Raw genomic sequence first — 24,671 nt, forward strand, 5'->3', positions numbered from 1 at the left:
CTGGGTTGGGAGGGAGAGTTTTATAAGAATTAAGCTGCTGCTTAATGGTTTTTTTTCCCCCCTGTAGGTTAATTGCTTTCAATTAATTAAAAAGTGCTCATTGATTTGACTCTTCAAAAATTAAAAATTATCTTTCAGAGTTTTTAGGTGTGTTTTCCTCCTTTAGAGTTTCCGTTTTCCTAGCATGGAGGAAAGACGGACAATGCTTTTAAGCCCAGTGGTCCTTCCAGTTCCATCTAACTTCCTGAGCCTCAGATCTGAACCACATACATAAGATCCCATGTTCTCTCTCTCCATTGTTCCTTGCATCTATTTTCCCAGTAACATTTTTATTTTTCTATCTGCTCCTTGAAGACAGAGAGCTTAGAAGTATCTCAAGGTGAGTTCTATGATAATGCATTTACAACATCCTGTCAGTGTAATACTCTGCTTTTTGTATCTTCATCTAACAAAAAGTTTCTCCTTTTGCTCCTCAAACTGCTGAAACTTTTTTGTATGCATATAAAAGTATGCCCTTCTAGAGTGTTTTAAAGTCATTTAAAGATCTTGTTCTTACAGACACAGGGACGTGGTAACATTTGCGTTTTTAATTCCTTTTACCAGAATGGGAGACCATGACTGAGAATGAGGAGGCGCCGTCAACACCAGGCATTTCTCAAAGATCAGATTCTCAGAAAGGGACATCAAAAAGACTCCAAGGAAGTGTTCCCAAGGTCCTTGACTTTGAGGAGGAGTGTGCATGGCAAGTGTTGGCAAGTCAGTGGCGAAATGAAACAGGGGAAAGGGTAGATACAATGAAGAAAGGTTTCCCACATGAACGAGACAAGAAGAGAAGAACTCCATCAGAAACACGAGTCCAGAAGTGGAAAGAATTTGGAGAAAGCTTGGCTTTAGGGTCAGCTCTTTCTGAAAGTTTAACAGGTGCTGAAGGAAAGAAGTTTTATAAATGTGATATATGTTGTAAACATTTCAATAAAATCTCTCATCTTATAAACCATCGGAGAATCCACACTGGCGAGAAACCTCATAAATGTAAGGAGTGTGGGAAAGGCTTTATTCAGCGCTCAAGCCTCCTAATGCATTTACGGAACCATTCTGGTGAGAAACCTTATAAATGTAATGAATGTGGGAAAGCCTTTTCTCAAAGTGCTTACCTTCTAAACCATCAGAGAATCCACACTGGGGAGAAACCTTACAAATGTAAGGAGTGTGGAAAGGGCTTCTATAGGCATTCTGGCCTTATTATACATCTAAGGCGCCATTCTGGAGAGAGACCTTATAAATGTAATGAGTGTGGGAAAGTTTTCTCTCAGAATGCTTACCTCATTGACCATCAGAGGCTACACAAGGGGGAAGAACCTTATAAATGTAATAAGTGTCAGAAGGCTTTCATTCTGAAGAAAAGTCTCATTCTGCACCAAAGAATCCACTCTGGGGAAAAACCCTATAAATGTGATGAATGTGGAAAAACCTTCGCTCAGACCACTTACCTTGTTGACCATCAGCGACTCCATAGTGCAGAGAACCCATACAAGTGTAAAGAATGTGGAAAAGTTTTCATTCGGAGTAAAAGCCTCCTCTTACACCAGAGAGTCCACACAGAAAAGAAAACCTTTGGTTGTAAAAAGTGTGGTAAGATCTTTAGTTCCAAGTCAAACCTCATTGACCATAAGAGGATGCACAGCAGAGAGAAGCCATATAAATGTACTGAGTGTGGGAAGGCCTTCACTCAGAGTGCTTACCTTTTTGACCATCAGAGGCTCCACAATGGGGAGAAGCCCTATGAGTGTAATGAATGCGGAAAAGTTTTCATTTTGAAGAAGAGCCTCATTTTACATCAGAGGTTCCACACTGGAGAGAATCTCTTTGAATGTAAAGACTGTGGCAAGGTCTTTGGTTCTAACAGAAACCTCATTGACCATGAGAGACTCCACAATGGGGAGAAGCCCTATGAATGTCGAGAGTGTGGGAAAACCTTCATTATGAGCAAAAGTTTTATGGTCCACCAGAAACTGCATACACAAGAGAAGGCCTACAAATGTGAGGACTGTGGAAAGGCTTTCAGTTACAATTCAAGCCTGCTTGTACATCGGAGAATCCACACCGGGGAAAAGCCTTTTGAATGTAGTGAGTGTGGAAGAGCTTTCAGTTCTAACAGAAACCTCATTGAACATAAGAGAATCCACAGTGGTGAGAAACCCTATGAGTGTAATGAGTGTGGCAAATGCTTCATTCTGAAGAAAAGCCTCATTGGACACCAGAGAATTCACACAAGGGAAAAATCTTACAAATGCAATGACTGTGGAAAAGTCTTTAGTTATCGCTCAAACCTTATAGCCCATCAGAGAATCCACACTGGTGAGAAACCCTATGCATGTAATGAGTGTGGGAAAGGATTTACTTACAATAGAAACCTTATTGAACATCAAAGAATTCACAGTGGGGAAAAAACCTATGAATGTCATATATGTAGAAAAGTCCTTACTTCTAGTAGAAATCTTATGGTACATCAAAGAATCCATACTGGGGAGAAACCTTATAAGTGTAATGAGTGTGGAAAAGACTTTAGTCAGAATAAAAACCTTGTCGTACATCAAAGAATGCACACTGGGGAAAAACCTTATGAGTGTGAGAAATGTAGAAAATCCTTTACTTCTAAGAGAAATTTAGTTGGCCACCAGAGAATCCACACAGGAGAGAAGCCTTATGGGTGCAACGATTGTAGTAAAGTTTTTAGGCAAAGAAAAAACCTTACTGTACATCAGAAAATTCATACAGATGAAAAACCCTATGAATGTGATGAGTCTGAAAAAGAATTCTCTCAGACTTCAGACCTTCGTCATCAACAAAAAAATCCATACCGTGGAGGAATTCTCTTGGCTACAGAATACCAATGAGTCCAAGGCAGAGATTCAGAAAATCTAATGGTATATATATGTAAAATCAAATAGAATCTCTACTCCTTAAGTAACTGCTAGGGGAATGACAGTATATGGTTCCTATAAGGAAAAAATTAATGATTGACTCTTACAGAAAGTTATGACCCTTGAAAGGGACCTTGGAGCAATTAAGGACTCTGAAGAAACTGGATTTATGTCTTATGAGATGTAATGTGGCTGTAAATGATAGCAAAAATATCTTTGTATTAAAAAGTGGGCATTGATTCTGAAAATGTATGTATAGTGCTAAATATTTTAAAGGTAGCATCACTGCTACGGAAGGTCTATATAGGTAGTATGATCCATACTTGGGAGATGTGGATTTGTGTGTGAAAGGGTCTGCTGTTTGAGGACAACCTATAAAGATCACTGGATTTGGAATCAGAAGTGCTAGGTTTGGGTCCTGGCTCTTTCTCCTACTAGATATGTGATGTTTGATTAAGCCAGCCTCAAAGTCTCAGTTTTCCCTCCAAGTCAAATGTTGACATAATGCCTACCTCACAGGGTGGTTCTGAGCGTTCAGTGAAAGGATCTTTGTGAAAGTACTTTGTAAAGTCGTTCAGTTGTCAATAAAATTGGATAAAAGAGGTGAGATCAAAGTCTAGAGCATAAGTTATAGATGGCATAATGTAAGTTTGTTCATTAAATCTGAATATTAGAATGGAGACTCCCTGAATCTCAAAAGATACTCATTTTTAGAATAAAAGGTAGTATGGTGGATAGCTAACTTTGGAATTCAGTACTCTTTAAGAATATAGCTTTTAAAATATTTAAGGGAGTTACATAAGGTGCCTCGTTAGTCTTTATGGAAAAAAATATTGGGTTATTACAGGAAAAAATATGTCTAGACGTATGTCTAGCAAAAAAATGTCTAGACATTAACATTCATGTCAAGGAAAACAATTCATTTTTCAACCTTCAAATTTGAGCTTGACAGATGTAGACCATTAAAATGGAAGGATAGTCCTGTGTTGTTTTCCTTGTTCGTAGGGAAAAATCCTTAACCCTAGCCTCTGAGCTGATGGTCCCTGCCACTGTTACTCGCAGTTCCAAACAACATGTTATCGTTGTTGAACTACGGATGACTCGAACGCTAAGAAACTGCAGCTAAGTTGTTGCGTTGGGTTGTGACCCTCACGTAGGGCACACGATATGCATAGATTGTCACCTGCCGTGATGAGGGCAGTCGGCACAGTGAGGAAATAGAGGCTCCTGGATTCTGTATTGGCCAGAAAACATATTCTGAAACAATACTCTGTTCAAGCACTTATCTTACTCCCTAAGCTTTGTACACACAGCCCTTCAAGCTCTGATGAACCCAGTTCAGAATATACCCCTGGGCAGTCAGTACCTGTGAACCTGCTTCCTATCACTCATTTATTCAGTCCGTGCCCTTTGTACATTTGTAGATAAAATTCATCCTGTGTTCTTGAGCTTGAGTTGGTAATAATGTGTTGTAATTTTCAAAACCAATTCAGTAGCTGTACTATAAATACCTTAATATCAAGGATTGTGCTTTCTAATACTAGTAGCACCTAAGTGTTGTTATTTATAAGTGTTATTACTTCAACCCCAAAGCTCCTTGGGGACTACTAGTTCCTCAGACTGAAAGGTACCAAAGGGTGAAAACTAGAAAGGACCTAAGGTTTAAAGTCTCAAAACCTGGGTATGAGTTCTGCCGCTTTCCTTGAACAAATACATCCCATCACTTTACGGAGCCTTGATGTTCTCATCTGTTGAACAGGAGTAATAGTATCTGCTTCACAAAGTTGTTATGAGATAATGAATATGAAGATACTTTACAGAGAGAAAAACTCTGCAGATGTTAGCAGTGTCCCATTTCAAGCTGTCCTGGGCATTGGGAGCCTCAGGTGGGAAAAGGTAGTAGTAGCTGCTGTGGAAAAGCCAAACCCTGAATCCTATAGAAACACAGGACCAAAAACCTAAACCCGTTGCCAGTGATTTGATTCCAACTCACAGTGACCCTATAGGACTGCCCAGTAGAGTTTCCAGGGAGCATCTGGTGGGTTTGAACTACTGACCTTTTTGGTTAGCAGCTGAGTTCTTAACCACTCCACCACCCTGCTGTCTCTGTGTCACACAGAAAGGAGTGGGTCCTAAAGAGAACAAACGGGGAATTTGAGTGGTCAGTGCCTGACAGATTCTAGCATAATCTGGATCCCGGTATTTAAATTCAGAAATGCTTATGGTCAGAAGCCAGAACATCACTGCCAAAGGGTCTCTGTGGGTGATACTGTTTAAATCGGTATTTATAACCCTTGGGAAATATGACAGTGCAGAGCAGGACAGGGGAGGTTTAGAGGAGACAGTCACCACCTGCTAAACATACAACAAAAAGCCCCTTAAATCTTGAGTGTTGACAACTGCAGCTAAGTTGTTCCCTTGGGTTGTGAGCCTCATGTAGGGCATATGATAGACACCTAGATAGTCACCTGCTGATGAGGGTAGTCAGCATAGTGAGGAAATTGTAGGCTCCTGGATTGTGTATGGGCCAGAAGGATATGGGGCATACAGAAGAACTTTCAAACAGCCGTGCTGTAGAAGTATCACCCCCCATTACATGGTAGCTACAAAAATGTACTTTAACAATGGAGAATGCTGGCATCTACCTCTTAACCAAGAGATAAAATGTAATGTTAAGGACAGGGACAGCTTACATAATGTGCCTCCTTATGTGGTGCAATGACCCAGAAAAATGCTTAAATGTAATCCAGCTTCTTAGACTTAAATACCAGTTGATAGGAAATGCAGGGTCAGAGGAACAAGACAACCACCACCATGAGAGCAGACAATCCAGAATGAGTATTGTATAACTAAACTGCCTTGGACTCTTCAAAAAGCCAGGATCATGATGACAAAAAAGGGAGAGTAATAATTGTTGAAGCTAGATGAGGGTACTGGGAGTTCATTATTCTATTTTCTCCTTTTGTATTTGTATGAAATGTTTTATAATAAAATGTGTAAAAAGTAGATGAGGGGTGTTGTTTCTTAAAGATACTAAAAAGCCATATGATAGTAAGAACCAGAAATAGACCCACACAGATGTCCAGTTGGTTTTTGACAAAGGTGCAAAAGCAGTTCTGTGGAGGAGGGTTAGCTTTTTCAACAAATACTACTGGAGAAATTGGGTGGCTATTCACAGGCAAAAGCAGAAATACCCTCTACCTACATTTCACACCCTATGCAGAAACTTAAACGTAAAACATAAAAGCTATGCAACTTAGTAAAAAGTACGGAAAAATCTTCACAACCTAGGACTAAGTAAAGAGGTCTTAGACTTGACATTGAAAGCATAATCCATAAAAGGAAAAAACAGTAAATCAGACCTCACGGAAATTAATTTGCTCTGCAGAAGATCCTGTTAAGAAGGAAGAAAACATTGCAGACTAGAAGAGAATATTTGCAAATCGCCTATCTAAGGACTTGTATCTAGGCTATATAAAGAACTCTAAAAACACATACACACACACAAATTAATCCAATTAGAAAGTGGGCAGAAGACATGGACAGACATTTCACTGGAAGTATAGATGGCAAATGAGCACATTAAAAGATGTTCAACATTATTAGCTATCAAGGAAATGCAAATTAAAGTAACAATGGAATACCACTACACACAGATCAGAATAGCTAAAATAAAAAATATGTTGAGAATGTGGGGAAACACTCTCTTACACATTGCTGGCAATGTAAAATGGAAAACTGTAACAGTTTCTTACAAAACCAAACATATACTTAACTATGTTACCCAATAATTACACTCCTGGGCGTTTATCCCAGACAAATGAAAACTACAAAAACCTGTATGTGAATGTTCGTAACACCTTTATTTGTAATAGTCAAAACCTGGAAACAACCGAAATGTTCTACAGGTGAATGGTTAAAACCAACTGGTGTATCTATACCATGAATACTTATACTCAGCAGTGAAATAGAATGACCTGTTCATACCCGAAACAAACTGGATGAACTTCAGTGGAATTATGTTGAGTGAAAAATGCCATTCTCAAAAGGTCACATACTGTACGAGTCCATTCATAGAGCATTTTCAGGATGGTGGAGGGAGGGGGATGGGTATAACCACAAAAGGGTAACTACCAGGGGGATCTTTGTGGTGATAGAACAGTTGATTGGCACTGGGCTGGTGGTTATGAAAGTCTACACATAACAATGCCAATTTCCTGATTTTGACATTGTACTTTAATTATGTAAGATGTAACCATTGGGGGAAAACTAATATATCTTTGCTACTTCCTGTGAATCTATAATTTCAAAATAAAAGGCTAAAATATAAAACTGAAGACCCATAACCAAACGCACTGGGTGAATCTGATTTAGAAAATCCAAATTATGAAATATGTTTTAGGAAGTTGGGGAGATTTCAATCTGGCTGTGTATTAGGTGATAATAGGGAATTACTCCTAATTTTCTTGTGATGCTTTTTTGGAGAATTTTTTTAAGTGATGCATATTGAAGTATTTGGAGGGTTTTGATATCTACAACTTTCAAATTGTTGGTTTCTGTTTTTTTTTTTTTTTTTAAGTATGGAGAGAAACACAAACAGCACAATGTAAATTGTTGAATCCAGATGGAGGGTACGGGTATTCATGGTACCATTCTTTCCACTTTTCTGTACTGCTTAATATTTTCAAAGTAAAACGTTTTAGAGGAAATTAATCATGGCTTTCTACAGATTGTTTTGACGCTTGAGGCTCCCCGGAGCGCGCCGGCTTGAGTGTCCCTGCCCAGCCTGAGGTTGCCTGCTCCCTGGGACTCAGGGCCACAGGCCACCCGCGCCCCCTTTCTAGTGCTTCTGCTCTCGCCCCTAGTCCAGGGCTGTATTGGACACCCATCGAGAAGAAAGCACCTCCGAGATTCCTAGAGAGACCGGCCGGGCGATTTGGGGAGCCGGAAGCCCATCCCAAGGCACTTCCTGTCCGGTCATTGTTCTCGTACCGGTGGGCTCCGGGGTCCCGGCCCGTTGGCCTCCTGCTTCAGTTCCAACGAGCTGCAGCCGGGCCTTCCCGCAGTGCACGGTGAGCGGGTCGGGGGGCAGGCCCGAGTATCGGGGGTGGAGGAGGAACCAGCCCAGGGGTGGCGGCGCGAGGGGCAACCCGCTGTGTCCTCCCCCGGGAACCTTGGGGACCCCAGCTCTGTCTGTCCTGGGGCGCCTCTGTACCACGCCTCCTCGGAAGCCAGGCCCCTTCCTGCCTGGGGCCTGTTTGAGGGGGAGTTTGGATGCAGAACGCCCCAGGGTCCAGGCAGATCCTGGCGACGGGCCCCGAGGGTCCTGTAGGTGGGGAGGATGAATTGCCACGTCTGGAAATGGGGAAAGGTCATTGGAAGGGAAGCTCTTGATACTAACGTGGAGGCAGATTTGGGTCTTATCCGAAGTCTGGTGATAGAGCTCGGGAAGGCAATCCCACGTGTACACAAGGTGGACCGAGTCTTAGGGCCTTCTTACAAGGTGGGATTCAGCTTGTCATGGAAAAAATGAGCCTCCAGAAATAAGACTGTTATGTTACTTAAGAAATTTAGTGTATTCAGTAAGTTGTCAGTAAGTTAGATACGAGTCGGCATATGATCTTCAGAGCTACAAAAGAGGGTTAATAAAATTTAACGCCCTTTTCTAATAAAACATGTAAAGGAGAATAGAAAGAAAAATCTAAATCTTTAAATAGAAATCAACTAAAATTGACTGTTTTACTCCTACTCACAAATCTAAAAAATCATAAATCTGGTACGGTACTGGCTTGGCTCTGATAAAAGGGTGCTGTTAATTGGCGGTGGTGTCATTTGGTTGTGGTCCTTTTAGAAAGCAGTCTGGTAGTACATACCAACCATAAACGTTGAACCAGTAATCCCTTTGTTTATTCTAAAGAAATAATTTGGCAGTAGAAAAAACTCTTTGCACAGAATTTTTAAATATTAATTATTGAAAAACTACAGTGGAAACAATAAAAGCTTTTTGCTAAAGGAATGGTGCATAAATGGGGAGTGGTTAAGTAAATGATTATATAACCATAATCTAGAGCACTTTGCCAGCAAGAGGTAGACCTATTATGTATGCATTGAAAGGTCTCTAAGACTGTTTTGGAATAGGAGAATTGAGTTAAAAAAAACAGACAATGCAGGTTGCTGAACAATGTAGAAGGGTGATCTAAATTATGTCTTTAAAAAGCAGTATGTGTGAAGGTGTACATCTGTGTATTTAAATGCAGAGAAAAGAGACTAGGAGGCCCACCTAGACTGGTAATGTAGAGTATGTGTGTTGTGTAGGACAGACATTTAATTTTATGTTTCTGTAATACTTGCTCCTTTTTCAGTGAGGACAAAAATTTATCGATACTGTAGATTATTGTGCAGTTGTTAAAAAATAAGCATGAAGAATAGCAACATGAAAAATCTATTTTCTTATATTAAGAGGTCTCATGAGACATTTGGAAGATGTGAAAAGTGTAAAAATCAAACAAACAGAAAGAACCTCCAAACTACCTGTAATTGTACCACCCAGAGATGACTAGTATTCCTAATATGTTGGTGCATAGACTTCCAGTCTTTTTCTTGAGATTCTTTTATCCACACTATTGTGTATCCTGGCAGTACAAAAGCTTTGTGTTGTAATATTCCTTCTTTAAAAACACTATGATGATAATTATGAAAATATATATCCCTGAGTCAGAAAACAAGAAGGTTGATAAAATCATCATTGTTAGTATGTTTGGAGATTTTCCCTTAAAAAAAAATCTCAAATTCTATGATGTATGGTGGTTATCTCTTTGGAGGAGGACCTGAGGTGATTTTTTTAAAATCATTTTTTGTATTTTTCAAGTCTTTACAATAAAAATTTTAGCTTTATAATCAGAAGAAAATCCATAAATATTGTGTAAAGCTATTTGTAATGCGATTACTGTGGGTACAGAGTTCATGTTTTCAGCCCAACCCCTTTCATCCTATGAAGGAGGAGAAGAGCATCCCCTGGACTAGAATGGCAGCTGCCTGGGCTCTGGTAAAACTGGTCTGTGGGCACTGGCAACCAGGAAAACCTCTGCTTGGTGCTAACAATGTTTTCTGATTTCCCAGGAGACAATATTCATCCTGGCCCTCGGAAGAAACTCAAGAAGAAGCTTTTGAAACTTGAAGATTAGATGGGGCTTGACCTCTGCTGGGCAGCCCCCAGCTATAGAAGTTCCCAGCTGAGCAGAGAAGATGACTGCAGAATTGAGAGAGGCTGTGGCCCTGGCCCCCTGGGGCCCAGTGACAGTGAAAAAGGAGGAGGAAGAGGAAGAAAATCTTCTGGGTCAGGTGTCCAGCCAACAACTACACTCTGACAACATCAAAGCCTGGGCCCATGGGGAGGGTCCTCAGACAGGTCTTGATGGATCAGAACAGGAGGAAAAGGTAAATGATGGCCTGGGAGGAAGGAGGGAAGAAAGACCTGAAAACAGTCTTGAGTGGTTTTGGGAGAACTGGTTAGAACTCTGGCCTTTAGTCCTTTGGAATATAATAGAAATGTTCTTTTCTGATTGATGTGACATTCAGTGTCATCTATAAACCTGTGGTTCTTAAACTTTGCTGTAGAGTAGAATTACCAGAAGAACTTTTTATAAAATCTTGATGCCCGTGCTGGGAGTTCCTGGTTGGTGCAGTCGGTTAAGTGCTAGGCAACTAACTGAAAAGTTGATGGTTCAAACCTACCCAGAGACACCTTGGAAGAAAGCCCTGGTGATCTGCTTCCAAAAGGTCAGAGCCATGAAAATCCTGTAGAGTGCAGTTCTGCTCTACAACACATGGGATCATCATGAGTTAGAACTGACTAGAAAACAACTGGTTTTTTGGTTTGAGTGCCTGTGCCTTACTCTATTCCAATCAAATCAGAATATAGGACCCAGGCATGTATACTTTTTAAAGCTGTTCAGGTGATTCCAGACAGGGTTTGACAACTCCAGCAGTGCTTCCCGAACTTTAACGTGCATAGGAATCCCCTGTTCCTATAGGTGATCTTCATCACCTGGGATCTTGTTAAAATGCAGATTTTGACTCAGGAAGTCTGAGGTATGGTCTAAGAGTATACATTTCTCACAAGCTCCCAGTGATGCTGATACTACTGCTGTGTGGACCACACATTGAATAGTAAGGCTATACACTGCTGGGGTCCTTAGTGTTTTCAAACACATCTCTTACCATTACTTGCCAAATGGTGGCAGAGTTTGTCAAGAGCCTCTGTAATTATAGGCTCAGAACTTTGCTTCCTTGATTCTTTAGACCCCGGAAAATCTTGTTCTATGAAAAATTTCCCCAGGGGCTTTCTTGTCGTATGTCCACTGGCAAGTTAGATGTGGATTCTAGAGTGGACAAAGAGGTGAAATCAAAGGAACAGGGAAGAAGTGGTAGGCTTGCTTTTTTGCCCAGCTCACCTTTGGGATTGGAAGAGACTGACTTCCTTTTCCTTTCCTTTTATGTTTTGCGGCCTCCAGGAACAGGTACCTATGTTCTTGTCCTCAAGGCTCTGGTTGCTGTAATCGTCCCCCCTCCCCCCACTACCACCACCACCCGTCCTCTATAAACCCACCTGTGCTGCTTGTCTGTAGGGTCAGAACATGTTCTGGGACATGGCAGTAATCCTGAAAGCAACACAGGAGGCCCCTGCTGGTTCACCTCTTGGCAGCTACTCATTACCTGGGGCCAGCGAGGTGCCTGCTCAGGTGATCATAGCCAAGAGCGAGATACTGGAGGCTCATGGAGACATGACTTCTCTAGGTAAGTTTACCCTCTGATTCAGCATCTGACCATTGGGGTTTCTCAGAGGCTGTGGGGGCCTGGTCTCCTAGTTTGCACAACAGGGAGTTTTAAAGTGTTGAAAGTGTCAGGGAAAGCTGGGTAGTGGAATGCTGAGAGATGCGTCTGCATTTGTCAAGGGAAATGTCCTTATTTTCCACACAGTCTCAGGACACTAGACAAATACTGGTGAACTCCAAATTCACCTTTTTATCACATTTATTTTTCAGCAGGTTTTATCTACTCACACGTGTAGACACATGTCCCCTTCATATGCTTTGTTGTGACCATAGATTGGTGAGCCTACTAGAGAAGCTAGCTAAGGTAGAACGGGTCAGCTTTAGTGGTGATTTTGAGAAAATGCCATGCAGATGTTCTGTTTTCATAGCTGTTTTGTACAAAGTTAGATGTTTTTTATCCACCATAATGATGTTCAAAACTGGGTCTTTATGGCAGACACTGATGGCTTATCACCTGGTTCTCTGTAAGCTGGGACTCGGGGAAGGGAAGTATGTTCTATAAGACAAATTAGCAGTGGTGAAAGCTTGCCTTGGAAGGAGTGACATGTAACCATGGGTCAGGAATGTGGTATCCCTGAGCCCTGTGCTGCAGAAGTGGTTACCTGGATGATGGCCAGGGCCCCTCTGGCACTCATGTTTTCTGAACCTGCATGAGTGCAGGGCTGTGTCTGCATATTTTGAACCCACTCTCCTCCCTAGTCAATACCTTGAGCGTTTGGAGACCAAATGACTTCTTTAACCAATGCCGTGGGGAAGGTTAGAACATCCACCTTTCATTTTTTTGTTGCTTTTTAATTAGTATCCCCCAAATTCTCAGCAGCTTGTGTTCGCCACTTATAGTTTTCAGCTCCATTCTCTCTGGTGCTTTCCCCTGTGTATCACTTCTTTTCTGTCTCCTTGCTTTATCCAACAGCTGCACGCATCCATCAGGAACGACCTCTATTTTCCTTCTCTGCCTTTTACCTCAAGACCCTATTTCTACCCAAGACTTACCTTTCTGTGCTGCTACCTATTCCCATGGCCACAGGTAATGGTGGGAACACTGAGCTGTAGGAATTCAGAGCTCTGATTCTAGTTGCCGCACGTGTCTGATGACTCTGACCTTGAGGAAATCCTTTCTCTCTCTTTACCTCCATTTCCTGTTCTCTAAACTGGGGTGCATTCATTCCATAAGTACGGGATTTCTGGAGGCCTACTTACTATGTGTCAGGAAGTGTGATAGGTGCTGGTGATGTGGCAATGAGTAAGACGGAGGCTGGCCTTGTGTAGCTCCCACCCAAGTGAGGGAGAACAGCTTCACCTTGATGACAAAATCGTATAATATACACAAAAGTCCTTTGGAAAGTCCTTTGATATGGTATTGGGTTTTAATGTCTGAGGAATTTTTATCTAAAGTTCCCTGCATTTTAATTAATGTTGAGTTTATTAAAGTTGCTCACAAAGTGAGTTTTTAGTTTATTTCTTCATTTTCTTTCTGTACTTTTCCTAGAAAAGGTTACAGTCATCTTACCAGATCCCCAGAAAAGAAAATACCATCTCAAACAAGCATAGGTTACAAGTCCTGGGTTATTGGCTAATTAATCTTTGGCCCAAGAAGATTTAAACTTGAACACACACAGGATAGGCCCTGTTTTTCTTGTCTTAGACCCTGGGCATTTGCTAGGACCGTAGGGCTTACTTCATTCTCGTGGTGAAACTGTTAAATAACCACTTACATTAAGACCTTCTGGGTTACAGTTGTACCCTGTTTTATAATAATTTTGTCTTAAAGCATGATACAAATACTAGGAATTTTTTCTGTTAGTGACTCTAATCTTTTTTAGTTTTCATGTCAAAAGACAGCAGGGTTTTGAACAGTAAGCCATAAAATTGAACATCTGCAAGTGGACATCTGAGAATGATAACATCAGCAAATTTGCACTGCAACATTGTACATACTACATATTACTAGCAATAAAAAGATGTATTAAAAAAGATGGTCATAAGTGCAGTTTGTCATAAGTCAAATGTGTCGTAAGTCTAGGACTACCCGTATTCTCAATTTCATGGTAAGGAGGGTAGGAGAGAAGATCAGGGGAGGGAGTGCATCTGTGAACTCAAGTTTTCATGGGCTCTGTTGCTGTTGGAAAGACGCTTGGTGAAGAATGGGAGGCCCCAGTGTCCGTGATGGAGAGCTAAAGAAAGGAGAAGCAAGTGAAAAAAAGCAAGGGAGGTGTTAGAAGGGTGGGAAAATAAGGTGCGATATAGGTGATAAAGAATAGTAGTGAACATAAAGGAGAAGAAAGCAATTATGTAAGATAAAAAAGACAGGAAAGTGTGTAGGCAAAAAATCAGAATATTTTGTACACACACAAAATTAAAATATAAAACCAGGAGAAGAAAGCAACAAAGAGAAAGTAGGAGAAAGAGGTAGCAGAAAAAAAGATAGGAAAGAAGATATAAGAGCAGTTAAACTAAAGGGAGAAAAATAGAGTAGATTAAAGAAGAGGCATCAGAAAAGTAGAAATAGAGACAACCAGAAAATGATTCTTTTCTTTTTTTTTTGCTGTCACATTCTAGTCTCTGTTGTATTCAATGCTCAGGCATTTCCCTTCTCCATCATTGCCCATCTTGTCTGAATCATTATGATAGCATTGCAGATTCCTATGGTCTTAACTGGGCAACAACCAAACTGGGGTGTGTTTTCCTGCCCCCTGATACTGTTTTGTACCATCCTGTCCCATCTACTCTTCTCACTGACTGCCCTGGGCTCCCTCTGGTGGATGCTGGATTCCCCCACTGCAGTTGCCGCGTGATCTGGAGCTGCACAGTTCCTCTGCTCACTTCTGAGCTGAGGTAGTTCCTCCCTCCTCTGTGGGCCTGCCTCCAACTCCTGCTGGTCATCATTTCATTGCCTTATCACTTGAGTATTTTTCCTGAGCTTAGTTAAATTCACAAACACATATTAAGCTTTCGCTCTGCCAACACTGAGCTGCACAGGTACACATTCCAGGGTGAAGATTGTGGGAGGGTGGAGAGGAGACAAACATAAAGAACTGTAATGTCACTGACAACAGAACCCCCTTAGGGTTCTGGGGCATTGTAGAGCAGCCAGCCAGTTTCAGAACTTTAGGATGTTTTGGTGTTCTCATGAAGCAGGCTATGTACATCTCAAACTAAAAATAGTCAGCTTTTCTGGACACAAGCTTAGGCTGTTCACTACATTCACTTTCTTTTTGAATCCCTTCTCGCGTAGCCCTCTATCACCATAGTGACTCCTGTTCCCTAAGGGTTCATCTTTCCTCCTGGACCCCTGGCACTATCAGTCAGGCTGAAAGTCACTGCAGACTCACAGAACACTTTTTGTATGCAGGCACTGTTCTGTTATTGACCCTGTTTTAGAAATAAGGACACTGAGGCACAGAGCACTTAAGTAACTGGCCCAAAGTCATGTACCTGTGCAGTGGCAGAGCAAGGATTCAAACCCAGGCAGCCTGGCTCCAGAATTCATGTTCTTATCATCTGTGCTGCACAGGCTCAGTGTTCCAGATGCTTTTGGCTGCTGTGACCCTCCTATCATCCAGGGAGGGAAGAACCCTAACTAACTTGTGGGTTGTAAGCCTCAGTAAGTAGCTGAGGTAAGAAGGCAAGCCTGGGGAGGGCCTGGTGTCCTTCATAAACCAAAAAACAAAACACCAAACCCATTGCTGATACATTGATTCCAACTCATAGCAACCCTATAGGATGGAGTAGAACTGCCCCTTAGGGTTTCCAAGGTTGTAAATCTTCATGGAAGCAGACTGCTGCATCTTTCTCCCTTGGAGTGGCTGGTGGTTTCAAACCTGTGACCTTTATACTAGCAGCTGAGTGCTTGTCTTTCATAGGCAGTCTTAATTGTAAGAGCAGTCATTTGGGAGGAGAGCTGTGTGGAGAGTGGGCTTCCCTGGTCTGAGATAGTGGGTTTCCTGTCTCACAGAGGTAAGTGGAAGTGCTGGAAAGACCATGGATCAGTGGATTCTGCTCTAGGCAGGGGCGGGGTGGGGGGTGCGGATCCAGCAGAAGACCTGCTGAAGAGAGGTAACATGAGAGGAGATTGTTTTTTGTTTTTGATGAGGTCACGTTGCAGAGACATTTAAGTCATGTACTTCCTGGCCTTTATGTCTTGATCCTACTTTTTCTGTAGACCAGAAAAACTTGACATTTGTATTTTCTGTTTCTTGTTCAGATGCTGAAATCAACAACCCGCAGTCTTTGGTTCTAAAAACTGAGATGTGTGATGAAGCAGAAAAACCCTTCCTGATACCAGGAAGAATCCAGAAAGCTGACCCTAAAGGACCCAAGTTAGGAGAAGCCTGTGAAAAGGGAATCATGTTAAAGAGGCAAAGAATTAAGAGGGAAAAGAAAGATTTCAGACAAGTGACAGTGAAGGACTGCCACTTACCTCACAGCCTCAAAGAAGAGGGAGACCAGAAGTGTCAGAATTCTGGGGAAAGATACAGCCTTAGTTCTGGCCCTGTTAAAAATCAGAAAATCCAACCTGGGCAGAAACCTTTTACGTGCAATGTGTGTGGGAAGGGCTTTAGTCAGAGCGCAAACCTGGTGGTGCATCAGCGAATCCACACTGGAGAGAAACCCTTTGAATGTCATGAGTGTGGGAAGGCCTTCATTCAGAGCGCAAACCTCGTTGTGCATCAAAGAATCCACACTGGACAGAAACCTTACGTTTGTTCAAAATGTGGGAAAGCCTTCACTCAGAGTTCAAATCTAACTGTGCATCAAAAAATTCACTCCTTAGAAAAAACTTTTAAGTGCAGTGAGTGTGAGAAAGCCTTCAGTTACAGCTCACAACTTGCTCGGCACCAGAAAGTCCACATTACTGAAAAATGCTATGAATGTAACGAGTGTGGGAAAACATTCACTCGGAGCTCAAACCTCATTGTCCACCAGAGGATCCACACTGGGGAGAAGCCCTTTGCCTGTAATGACTGTGGCAAAGCCTTCACCCAGAGTGCAAATCTTATTGTGCATCAGCGAAGCCATACTGGTGAGAAGCCATATGAGTGTAAAGAGTGTGGGAAAGCCTTTAGTTGCTTTTCACACCTAATTGTGCACCAGAGAATCCACACTGCAGAGAAACCTTATGACTGCAGTGAATGTGGGAAAGCCTTCAGCCAGCTCTCTTGCCTTATTGTCCACCAGAGGATTCACAGTGGAGACCTTCCTTATGTGTGTAATGAGTGTGGAAAGGCCTTCACGTGTAGCTCGTACCTACTTATTCATCAGAGAATCCATAATGGGGAAAAACCTTACACGTGTAGTGAGTGTGGCAAGGCCTTCCGGCAGAGGTCGAGCCTCACTGTGCACCAGAGAACCCACACTGGGGAGAAGCCCTACGAATGCGCGAAGTGTGGCGCGGCCTTCATTTCTAACTCACACCTCATGCGACACCACAGAACCCATCTTGTTGAGTAACACGCAAATGAAGAGAAAGACCTCCAGGCATTGACCATTACCTACTACCCCCCAAATTAGACACCTCTTTGCCATTTTCTTCCTCCTTTGAGAAAAACGAGGCCTTGTATGTCCTTAAAGGTTATGTTTTCAGGAATGTACCACAATAGACAAGGATTTCAGAGGCTAATTTAAAGAAAAGGAAAACTAAGAACTTAAAGGCAAGGATTTATTTTTTTAACTGTACCCTAAAATGGAATGCACCCTGAAATGAAATGTGGCTTTCTTAGGATAAAGCTCATTTAGGGGAAGGCGTTTTTTGCTACATTTTGTTTTTTAAAACTTTGATAACTTCTTAAACAGGCAGGTTACTGGTTTAGATCTGGAGCTAAAGTTCAACTTCCCAGTTGAATTCTAGAGCTCTGAGCCTTGTATTCTGATATTTCGAGTTAAGCAGTGAGTGGTTAAGGAGACCACTTGGGGTAGAATTCAACAACAACCCACTTAGGAACATTTATAAACTTTCCATTCCCTAGATAATTTTTAAAAAACATACCAGCCAAAACAAAAATATTAACTGTCTACTGCTCCTAAAATGGACAAAAGTAGGAAATAGCCTTTTCTCTCATGTCAATGCCTCCTAAACCCTGGTGTGGTAAAGCTCTGGGGACCTCTGACCAGTCTCTTCTGTCCACTCCCCAGTCTGCATGGCCAATCACTCAAGGATGGATGGAGACTCCACACAGTGGCCACCAAGGCTACTGAGCTGTATTCTTTTGCTAAAATCAGCAGCTTCTCTCCAAACAACCCCCAAGTGCCATCACATTCCATTTGGATGAGATGCTACTGACAGCCCCCTTCCCAGATAAGAGTCAAAGAATAAAGCTTGCCTAGCGGCATGGCCGAGTTGTCTCTGCTCTCCTTCTGCTCAGGCCCAGCCAGGGCACAGTTTGGTTGTCAGTCTCATCTTCTGGGTGGTCTTTAAAGGAAGTGGTGGAGCTCTTCTAATTCTAAGGGCCAAAGAGGGATGTGAAAGCAGAGGGAGGAGGCAGGGTGGGGCTCCTAAGGTCTATATTTGGGTTTTGAGAAGTTCAGAGATGTTGGAATATGGGAACTTAGAAGTATGAAGAAATTGGCTAAGGTAAGCTAAGCCTTTACTCATTTGAGTAAAGCTTTGACATTAAACCTTTACTCCTGAAAAAATAATTTATAAAACTATGCAATAGGTAGTGTTATGTAATAATATTGCCTTGTATTTATACAGAACTTTATTCTTTGTTGTGTACCTTCATGTATAGAAAAATGGTACCTAGCATTTACTTCATGCTTTCATGTAGATCATTGCCAGTAGTCCTCATAACACTGAAGGAGGTGTGTGGCCCATTTACCTGAGAGTGGTCATTTAACTGGAGGTAGATCACTAGCAGGTGGTAGAGCCTTTATTCAAGTTGAGGACAGGTTCTCTGTTCTGCCACGCTGCTGGTCTTAGCTGTAAGTACTTGTCATCCCCACCCATACCTGTGGGGGAGCACCAAAAGGGGGTATAGTCCTCATTTTCAGGTGAGGAAACAGAGGTGACTAATCTTGGGGTGTACTTTAGGCAGTGTGACCTGAAAGCAGAAAATCTGGGATTGAACTCTGGGTCTCCTGATTTCTAGGTCTCTCTCCCCTCCATTCTAATGGCTAGGTATTTATTATAAGTGCTGTACCTGGTGATACGTTGCCTGGTGCAGTTTTCATACAGAAGTCCCATACAATTATCCCATGTTTGTAATACAAAATATCAACATGGTAGTTTACAGGGCACATTCACGTACAGAAAGCATACGTAACAATGCTTGTTTCTTACCTTTTTTCCCCTTCCAGCCACAGTCTTATCAAAGCATTTGCAACTTCTTTTCCTAGTTTCATTCTAAATCCTAGGCACAAATACAAGAAAACAAAAGGATTTAAAATTGGGAATCAAAAGTACCCATGCCCTTGCTGACCATGGCAGTTGGTGACTATGTTTCTGTCTCCCGTGTCTTGAGAATGAAGGAGCCCAAACGTAACACCATGTCTGTGCTGAGACTAGGAACAAGTTAGGTTTTCTCCCTGCCTGATAAGGAAGCTTCGTACAGAGGGAGAGAGATCTGAAGCTTTGGAATAGTTTTGTGACGGTAACCCACCAAGAGGCCAAAAGTGTACTGGGAGGTAGGAACTGGAATTTATGACCATTAAGACTGCTGAACTATTCTAGTTCATGATCATATTCATCCTTATAATTGAACACTCAGTCATTGATGATTTTGGTTTCCTGGCTAAAGTTTTCCATTAATAGGTAGCTCAGACAAGCTGTCCGGGTGCTTCTATCCAAAGCTAGGTTTCGAAAATTACTGACCCAACCTTGCCTTACCTTAAAGTAGTAGTTTTTAACCTTGATCACAGGTTAGACCCACGTAGGGCATTTTTTAAAATTTCCATTCCCAAGCTTTGGTATTTTTCTAAAACTCTGTGGATGGTTGCAATATGCAGCCAAGGTCATTAGCCCACTACATGTGTAATCAAATGGGGTGGCGGGGGGGCTGATACTACTATAAGGATATAAATGGGAATGTGTGATATATGGTCTCAGCAAAACAGGACACTAACTCTTCATTGACTGGGTGTTGAAGACCTGCAACCATTAGATGTTAAGGTTCTAAGACCAAACTTACTGTTTTATTTTAATTGAATATACTAAATATTTATATGAGCAAACCAGATTTTATATAACATACTTTTATGTTCCTCATTCAACAAAATGCCTTTTTACATTTTGACTTGCATATCATCTTTGGATCTGAGTTTCCACAAACCTCCACACAGGTTCAACACCTCCCCCCACCCCCTGCATCCTGTACAAATTGACTCGACGGCAGTGGCTTTTATTGCATTAATAGACTTAACAGATTCTTCCCCCACCAATTACAACTCTCCCTCCCAACTTGAATTCAGTTGTAGCCCTCAAAATAAATTGTAACACACCATTTTCATTAGGGTTTCTAATAGGGGATTATTATTATTTGGAAACTTATGGGGCAGTTCTACTCTGTCCTATCGGGTCGCTAGGAGTCGGAATCGACTCGACAGCAATGGGTTTTTAATAGGGGAGGCATGACTACCCTTCATGATCAGATTTGGCTTAGGTTTTCTTGTTCTTGTGGGTCACCTACCTTTCCCCTTGGCTGGTCTTGCTAGAAGTGGAGGGAACTTTAAAGCCTCATTTTCTTAAATGGTCAAGAGCTATCTTTTTTATCAGACTTTTAGTTTATCCCACAAAGAATTGTGTGCCAGGCCTGGTGATGGGCATTAGGGATAGAGCCATAAAGCCTGTCCTCCCCCTCCAGTGAGACCAACAGGTGTGTACAAGTGGAGCACAGTGACATGAAGGTGATAGTGAAGTCATGTACAGGTGCTTTGGGATCATAAGGAGAAAGACTTCCTCATACACACACACTCAAACATAGCCCTGAATCCATTTTTCTGGGTTCAGGAAGAGGTGTCAAAACTAATCCCTCTTCTGTCCTCTGGATCCCCTCCCTTTCTTGCCTCTCACATCTCTTGCTTCTTCACTTACTCCTCTATCCATGCCTAACCGTTCTGGGGTCATAAGACCCTTGGAGAACCTGATGGAGGTTGTGGATCCTCTGAGGCATGCACATTGCATGTATAGTTTTGTGCATGATTGTGGGGATGTACAGGCTCTCTGCAGCCAATCCGTGGTTTCTCTAGGGTGAAAAGCCTCACGTGGGAATATAATACATAATTGCCTGTGACATTAAAAAAAAAAAAAAAAAACAGGATCAGACTATGGAATCTCTAAGGATGTCACCTAGACACATGACCTTTTAAATCTTGCTTCTCCTGGGTTCCCTTCCTCAGCAAATGACATTATCCCCACCACCTGGGGCACCCAGATTGGAAACCCAGAAGGCATCTTCAGTTTCCTGCATATCAATCATTCATTCCAAAAATATATAATGTGCACTTGCCTTGTGGCAGAAATTGTGCTAGATTCTGAGGTGCCAAAATAACATATACCAAACCCTGTTCTCATATCACTGTTGGAAAAATGTCCAGATTTCTTAACATAATTTACTGAGCTCTTTATAATCTCTTCCCAGCCTCATCACTTCCCATTCACCCTTCACTGCAGCCTAGAGGCGCATGCTTGACCACTGTGCCCTTGTGCATACAGTCCTGGGCACCCGTAGCACTTCACCACCTACTTTGCCTAATCTTCTGTTTAAGATTTGGCTCAAGTCCCATCTCTGGGAAACCTCTGACTGCCCTCTGACCAAGCTGGATCAGGGCCCTTCTGAACTTTTAGAATTATTGAAGACCATGACATGATATGTAGCCAGAGTTTTGCTTTATGTATAAAAAAATTGGGATCCAAAATTGTATATATAGTACAGTTCTCGTATGCTGTTACTGTTACATTTAGTATACGCACTTTAAAAGCATGTGGATAAATTACCCCAAGAAAATACAATAAAGTGTTACAAGTGGTTAAGTGACTTGTTCACAGCTGTACAGAGCTTAGACTCAAACCCAAGTCCTCTGGATGATGAGGTTATGGGTGATAAAAAGTTTTTTAAAAAAATAATTTTCATTTTTCTATAAGAAGCAGGAATTTTATAATCAGGAGAAAATAAATCACTGCATTTATATCTTTAATTTCACTGTACTAACTACAGACAGTATCTCAGCTCCCCATTTTGTTAGATGTGGAATAAACCCTTCCTTCTGCATATTCCATTTCCCCGCTTCTGACATGGTCAAGCCTGATCTTGCATTCTATTCTGTAACCATAGTTAATCTTTGGTGTTTATTGATTTGTTCAAAAAGTTGAAAATAGTGTGAATGTTGTAGATGTAAATATTGTTCACTGCAGATTTAAGTAGCGTACTAAGATTATATTTCCTTTTGGGAACAACTTTCTGCTCTTGCTGATATTTCTAGTTGCGTTCCCCCTGCCCCCTTGAATTAGTTGCTTTTAGCACATCCTCAATTACTTTCAGATTCTCCATCCAGTTAGATACTCTACTGCATCCCCCTTTTTCTGGACATGCCCCTTCCAGGGGCCTCCAGCCTCCTGCTCCAGTATGTCTTCCATGCTCATTCTGCTGTTATCCTGGGCTCCATTTCACCCTGTGTTCTGCATCTTCCTTTCTTTGTTTACTCATTTCACTGCAGCGCATCTTCAAGTCACTTGAAAGAAAGAGTACATGCAAGGCAAAATTGTTGAGTGCTTTTATATCTAAACTTCTGTCTCCATCCTCACACTTGATTAATAGTTTGACTGTAGAATTCTGGGTTGAAAATCACTCTCCTAAAAGTTGGAAGGCCTTGCTAATGACTTATGGCATCCACCATTGCTAATGAGATGTCTGATTCCAGTGTGGTTCTTAGTTCTTTGACAATCGGTCAACAGTATTTTTATTATTGTATCTGTTCCACCACCTCAATGTCTGGAAACTTTCTAAGCCTCCTCTTGGTGTACTGAATTCTCTAATGTACTCAATGGAATTTTTTTAATCTAGCGACTGAGTTATTTCTGCTCTTGAAAATTTTGTGTATCTGTATGACAGTTCTCCATTTCCATATTTTTTTCTGTTTCTACTCTTTCTGGAGTCCTTGTCAATCAAATAAATGTTGGACCTCCTGGATTGATCCCTTATTACTTTTTCTCCCATTTCTGTGTCCTTGTTCTTTCTGAGAGAGTCCCTTTATTATATTTCAAGTTTTGCAATGAATTTTTTATTATGGCAGTAATTTAATTCTAAGAGCTTTTTCTTGTTTTCTCTGTGTTCCTTTTTATAGCATACAGTTCTTGTTTAAGGATACCTCTCAAATCTCTCTGAGTTAAAAGTCTCTTCTGTCCCCTGAATTATCTTCCCCTTCCTTCACGTGGCAATTAAAAACCCAACTGCATGGGAGTGGGATTTACCCACCAAAAGGCTCCTTTCTAGGGTTATTGGTGGGTAGCAGGATGGTTCTCTGGAGACCTCAAAATACCAGAATGCTGATATCTTTTGCCTGGGGCTTATAAATTTCTTTGGGGAAAAATCCGCTGATGTTTTTGTCTGAGATTTGCCTATTGTAAGGGCTTAGAGGAGTGAGAGAGAAGAGTCAAGTGTTTTATTATTTTTTAAATTGTTTTATCGTGGTAAAAATACATTTGTCAATTAGATAGGAACCTTAGGGGCAGTGAATTTATGTTAATCAGGGAGGAACAACTCAAAAGGAGGGTGAGAATGGTTACACAACTTAAATGTCATAAATGTCACTGAATAGTACATGTAGAAACTGTTGGTGTACGTTTTGCTGATATATTCTCAACAATAACAACAAAATAAAAATACATGTGACAAAATATTTGATGTTTTATACACGTACGTTGATTTTACATGTACAGTGACATTGATTACATTCATCATGTTATGCAAACATCACTATCCGTTTCCAAATTATTCTACCACCATTAACAGAAACTCATTATCCCTTAAGCAAAGACTCCACCTTTCCTTTTCCTCCCATCCCTGGTAACCACTAACGAGCTTTGGTTTCTACACATTAGCCTGTTGTAGATGTTTTGTATATGTGGATCATGCAATAGCTGCCCTTTTGTGACAGACATCTTTCTCTCAACCTCTTTTCAAGGTTTATCCATGTTTTAGCATGTATAGGCACTTCATTTCTCTATGGCTGAGTAACAGCCCGTTGTTTGTATGTAGCACATTTGGTTTATCCATTCATCTGCTGACGGACATTTAGGTTGTCTCCACCTTTTGGCTAGTGTGAATAGTGCTGCAATGAACATTGGTGTACGAGTTTTCTGTTGCATTGCTCCTTTTGATCCTTTTGGGCACATACCTCAGATACGAATCAAGTGTTCTTATACAGACTTGCAGTTAGTGCCCTTATCTTTAGCTTCATTTCTCCCTCCCACCCTTCATTGCACCTGGGTTTTCAGGTCCCAAGTCTCTGTGGTTGTGGAGGATAGGTCATCTACCTCCTCCCGTTGTGTTACCCTCAGTAAGTTCTCCAGCCGCCGCTTCCTTCACCTGTCTCAGTTGCCACTTCTCCATCCATTTCCATCTTCCAGGAATGTGCTGAAATCCCTTATTCTATTATTGTTATTTATATATTTTAATCCATTGTTACTATTTTAGGGAGAGCTAAACCATTTTTACAAAAAATGCTGGTAACCACTTTTAGAAAATGAATAGTTGGGGAAAGATTTACATACATGTCAATGTTACTTATTTTACAAAAAAATGGAAACAAAGTAACTAACAATAGGGAACTGATGATGGAATATTATGCAACGACTAAAAATAACATTTCAAAGAATAGTGATATAAAATTCTCACAATATTAAATGAAAAGTGTACAGAATAAAACTGTGCATACAGAGAGCCCAGTTTTCTAAAATGTACAGCATCGAAAAGATTGG

The 24,671-nt window shown here is 41.3% G+C and overlaps 2 protein-coding genes across 3 annotated transcripts in view; both read left to right on the forward strand.

Moving 5' to 3' along the window:
* The window catches only part of LOC126063572 (zinc finger protein 197-like), a 39,848-nt gene extending 38,852 nt beyond the window's left edge, over positions 1–996 (forward strand). The window contains 2 exon segments of the mRNA XM_049861925.1: positions 604–833; positions 835–996. Of these exon segments, the coding sequence (XP_049717882.1) occupies positions 604–833; positions 835–894 (290 nt within the window). The 3' untranslated portion in view covers positions 895–996.
* A 6,674-nt stretch (positions 997–7,670) lies between these two features.
* On the forward strand, positions 7,671–18,243 carry ZNF35 (zinc finger protein 35). 2 transcript variants are annotated; one of them, XM_049861922.1, is made up of 4 exons: positions 7,671–7,996; positions 10,044–10,361; positions 11,552–11,720; positions 15,963–18,243. In XM_049861922.1, exons 2-4 carry the CDS (start codon positions 10,170–10,172, stop codon positions 17,207–17,209), a joined length of 1,608 nt encoding a protein of 535 aa, XP_049717879.1. In that variant the 5' UTR covers positions 7,671–7,996; positions 10,044–10,169; the 3' UTR covers positions 17,210–18,243. The 2 variants fall into 2 exon arrangements, with proteins under 2 accessions (XP_049717879.1, XP_049717880.1); XM_049861923.1 differs by lacking the exon at positions 7,671–7,996 and adding an exon at positions 8,187–8,427.
* The last annotated feature ends 6,428 nt before the right edge of the window (positions 18,244–24,671 follow it).

Source organism: Elephas maximus, chromosome 20 (genome assembly GCF_024166365.1).
Source record: "Elephas maximus indicus isolate mEleMax1 chromosome 20, mEleMax1 primary haplotype, whole genome shotgun sequence".
Classification (NCBI taxonomy): Eukaryota; Metazoa; Chordata; class Mammalia; order Proboscidea; family Elephantidae; genus Elephas; species Elephas maximus.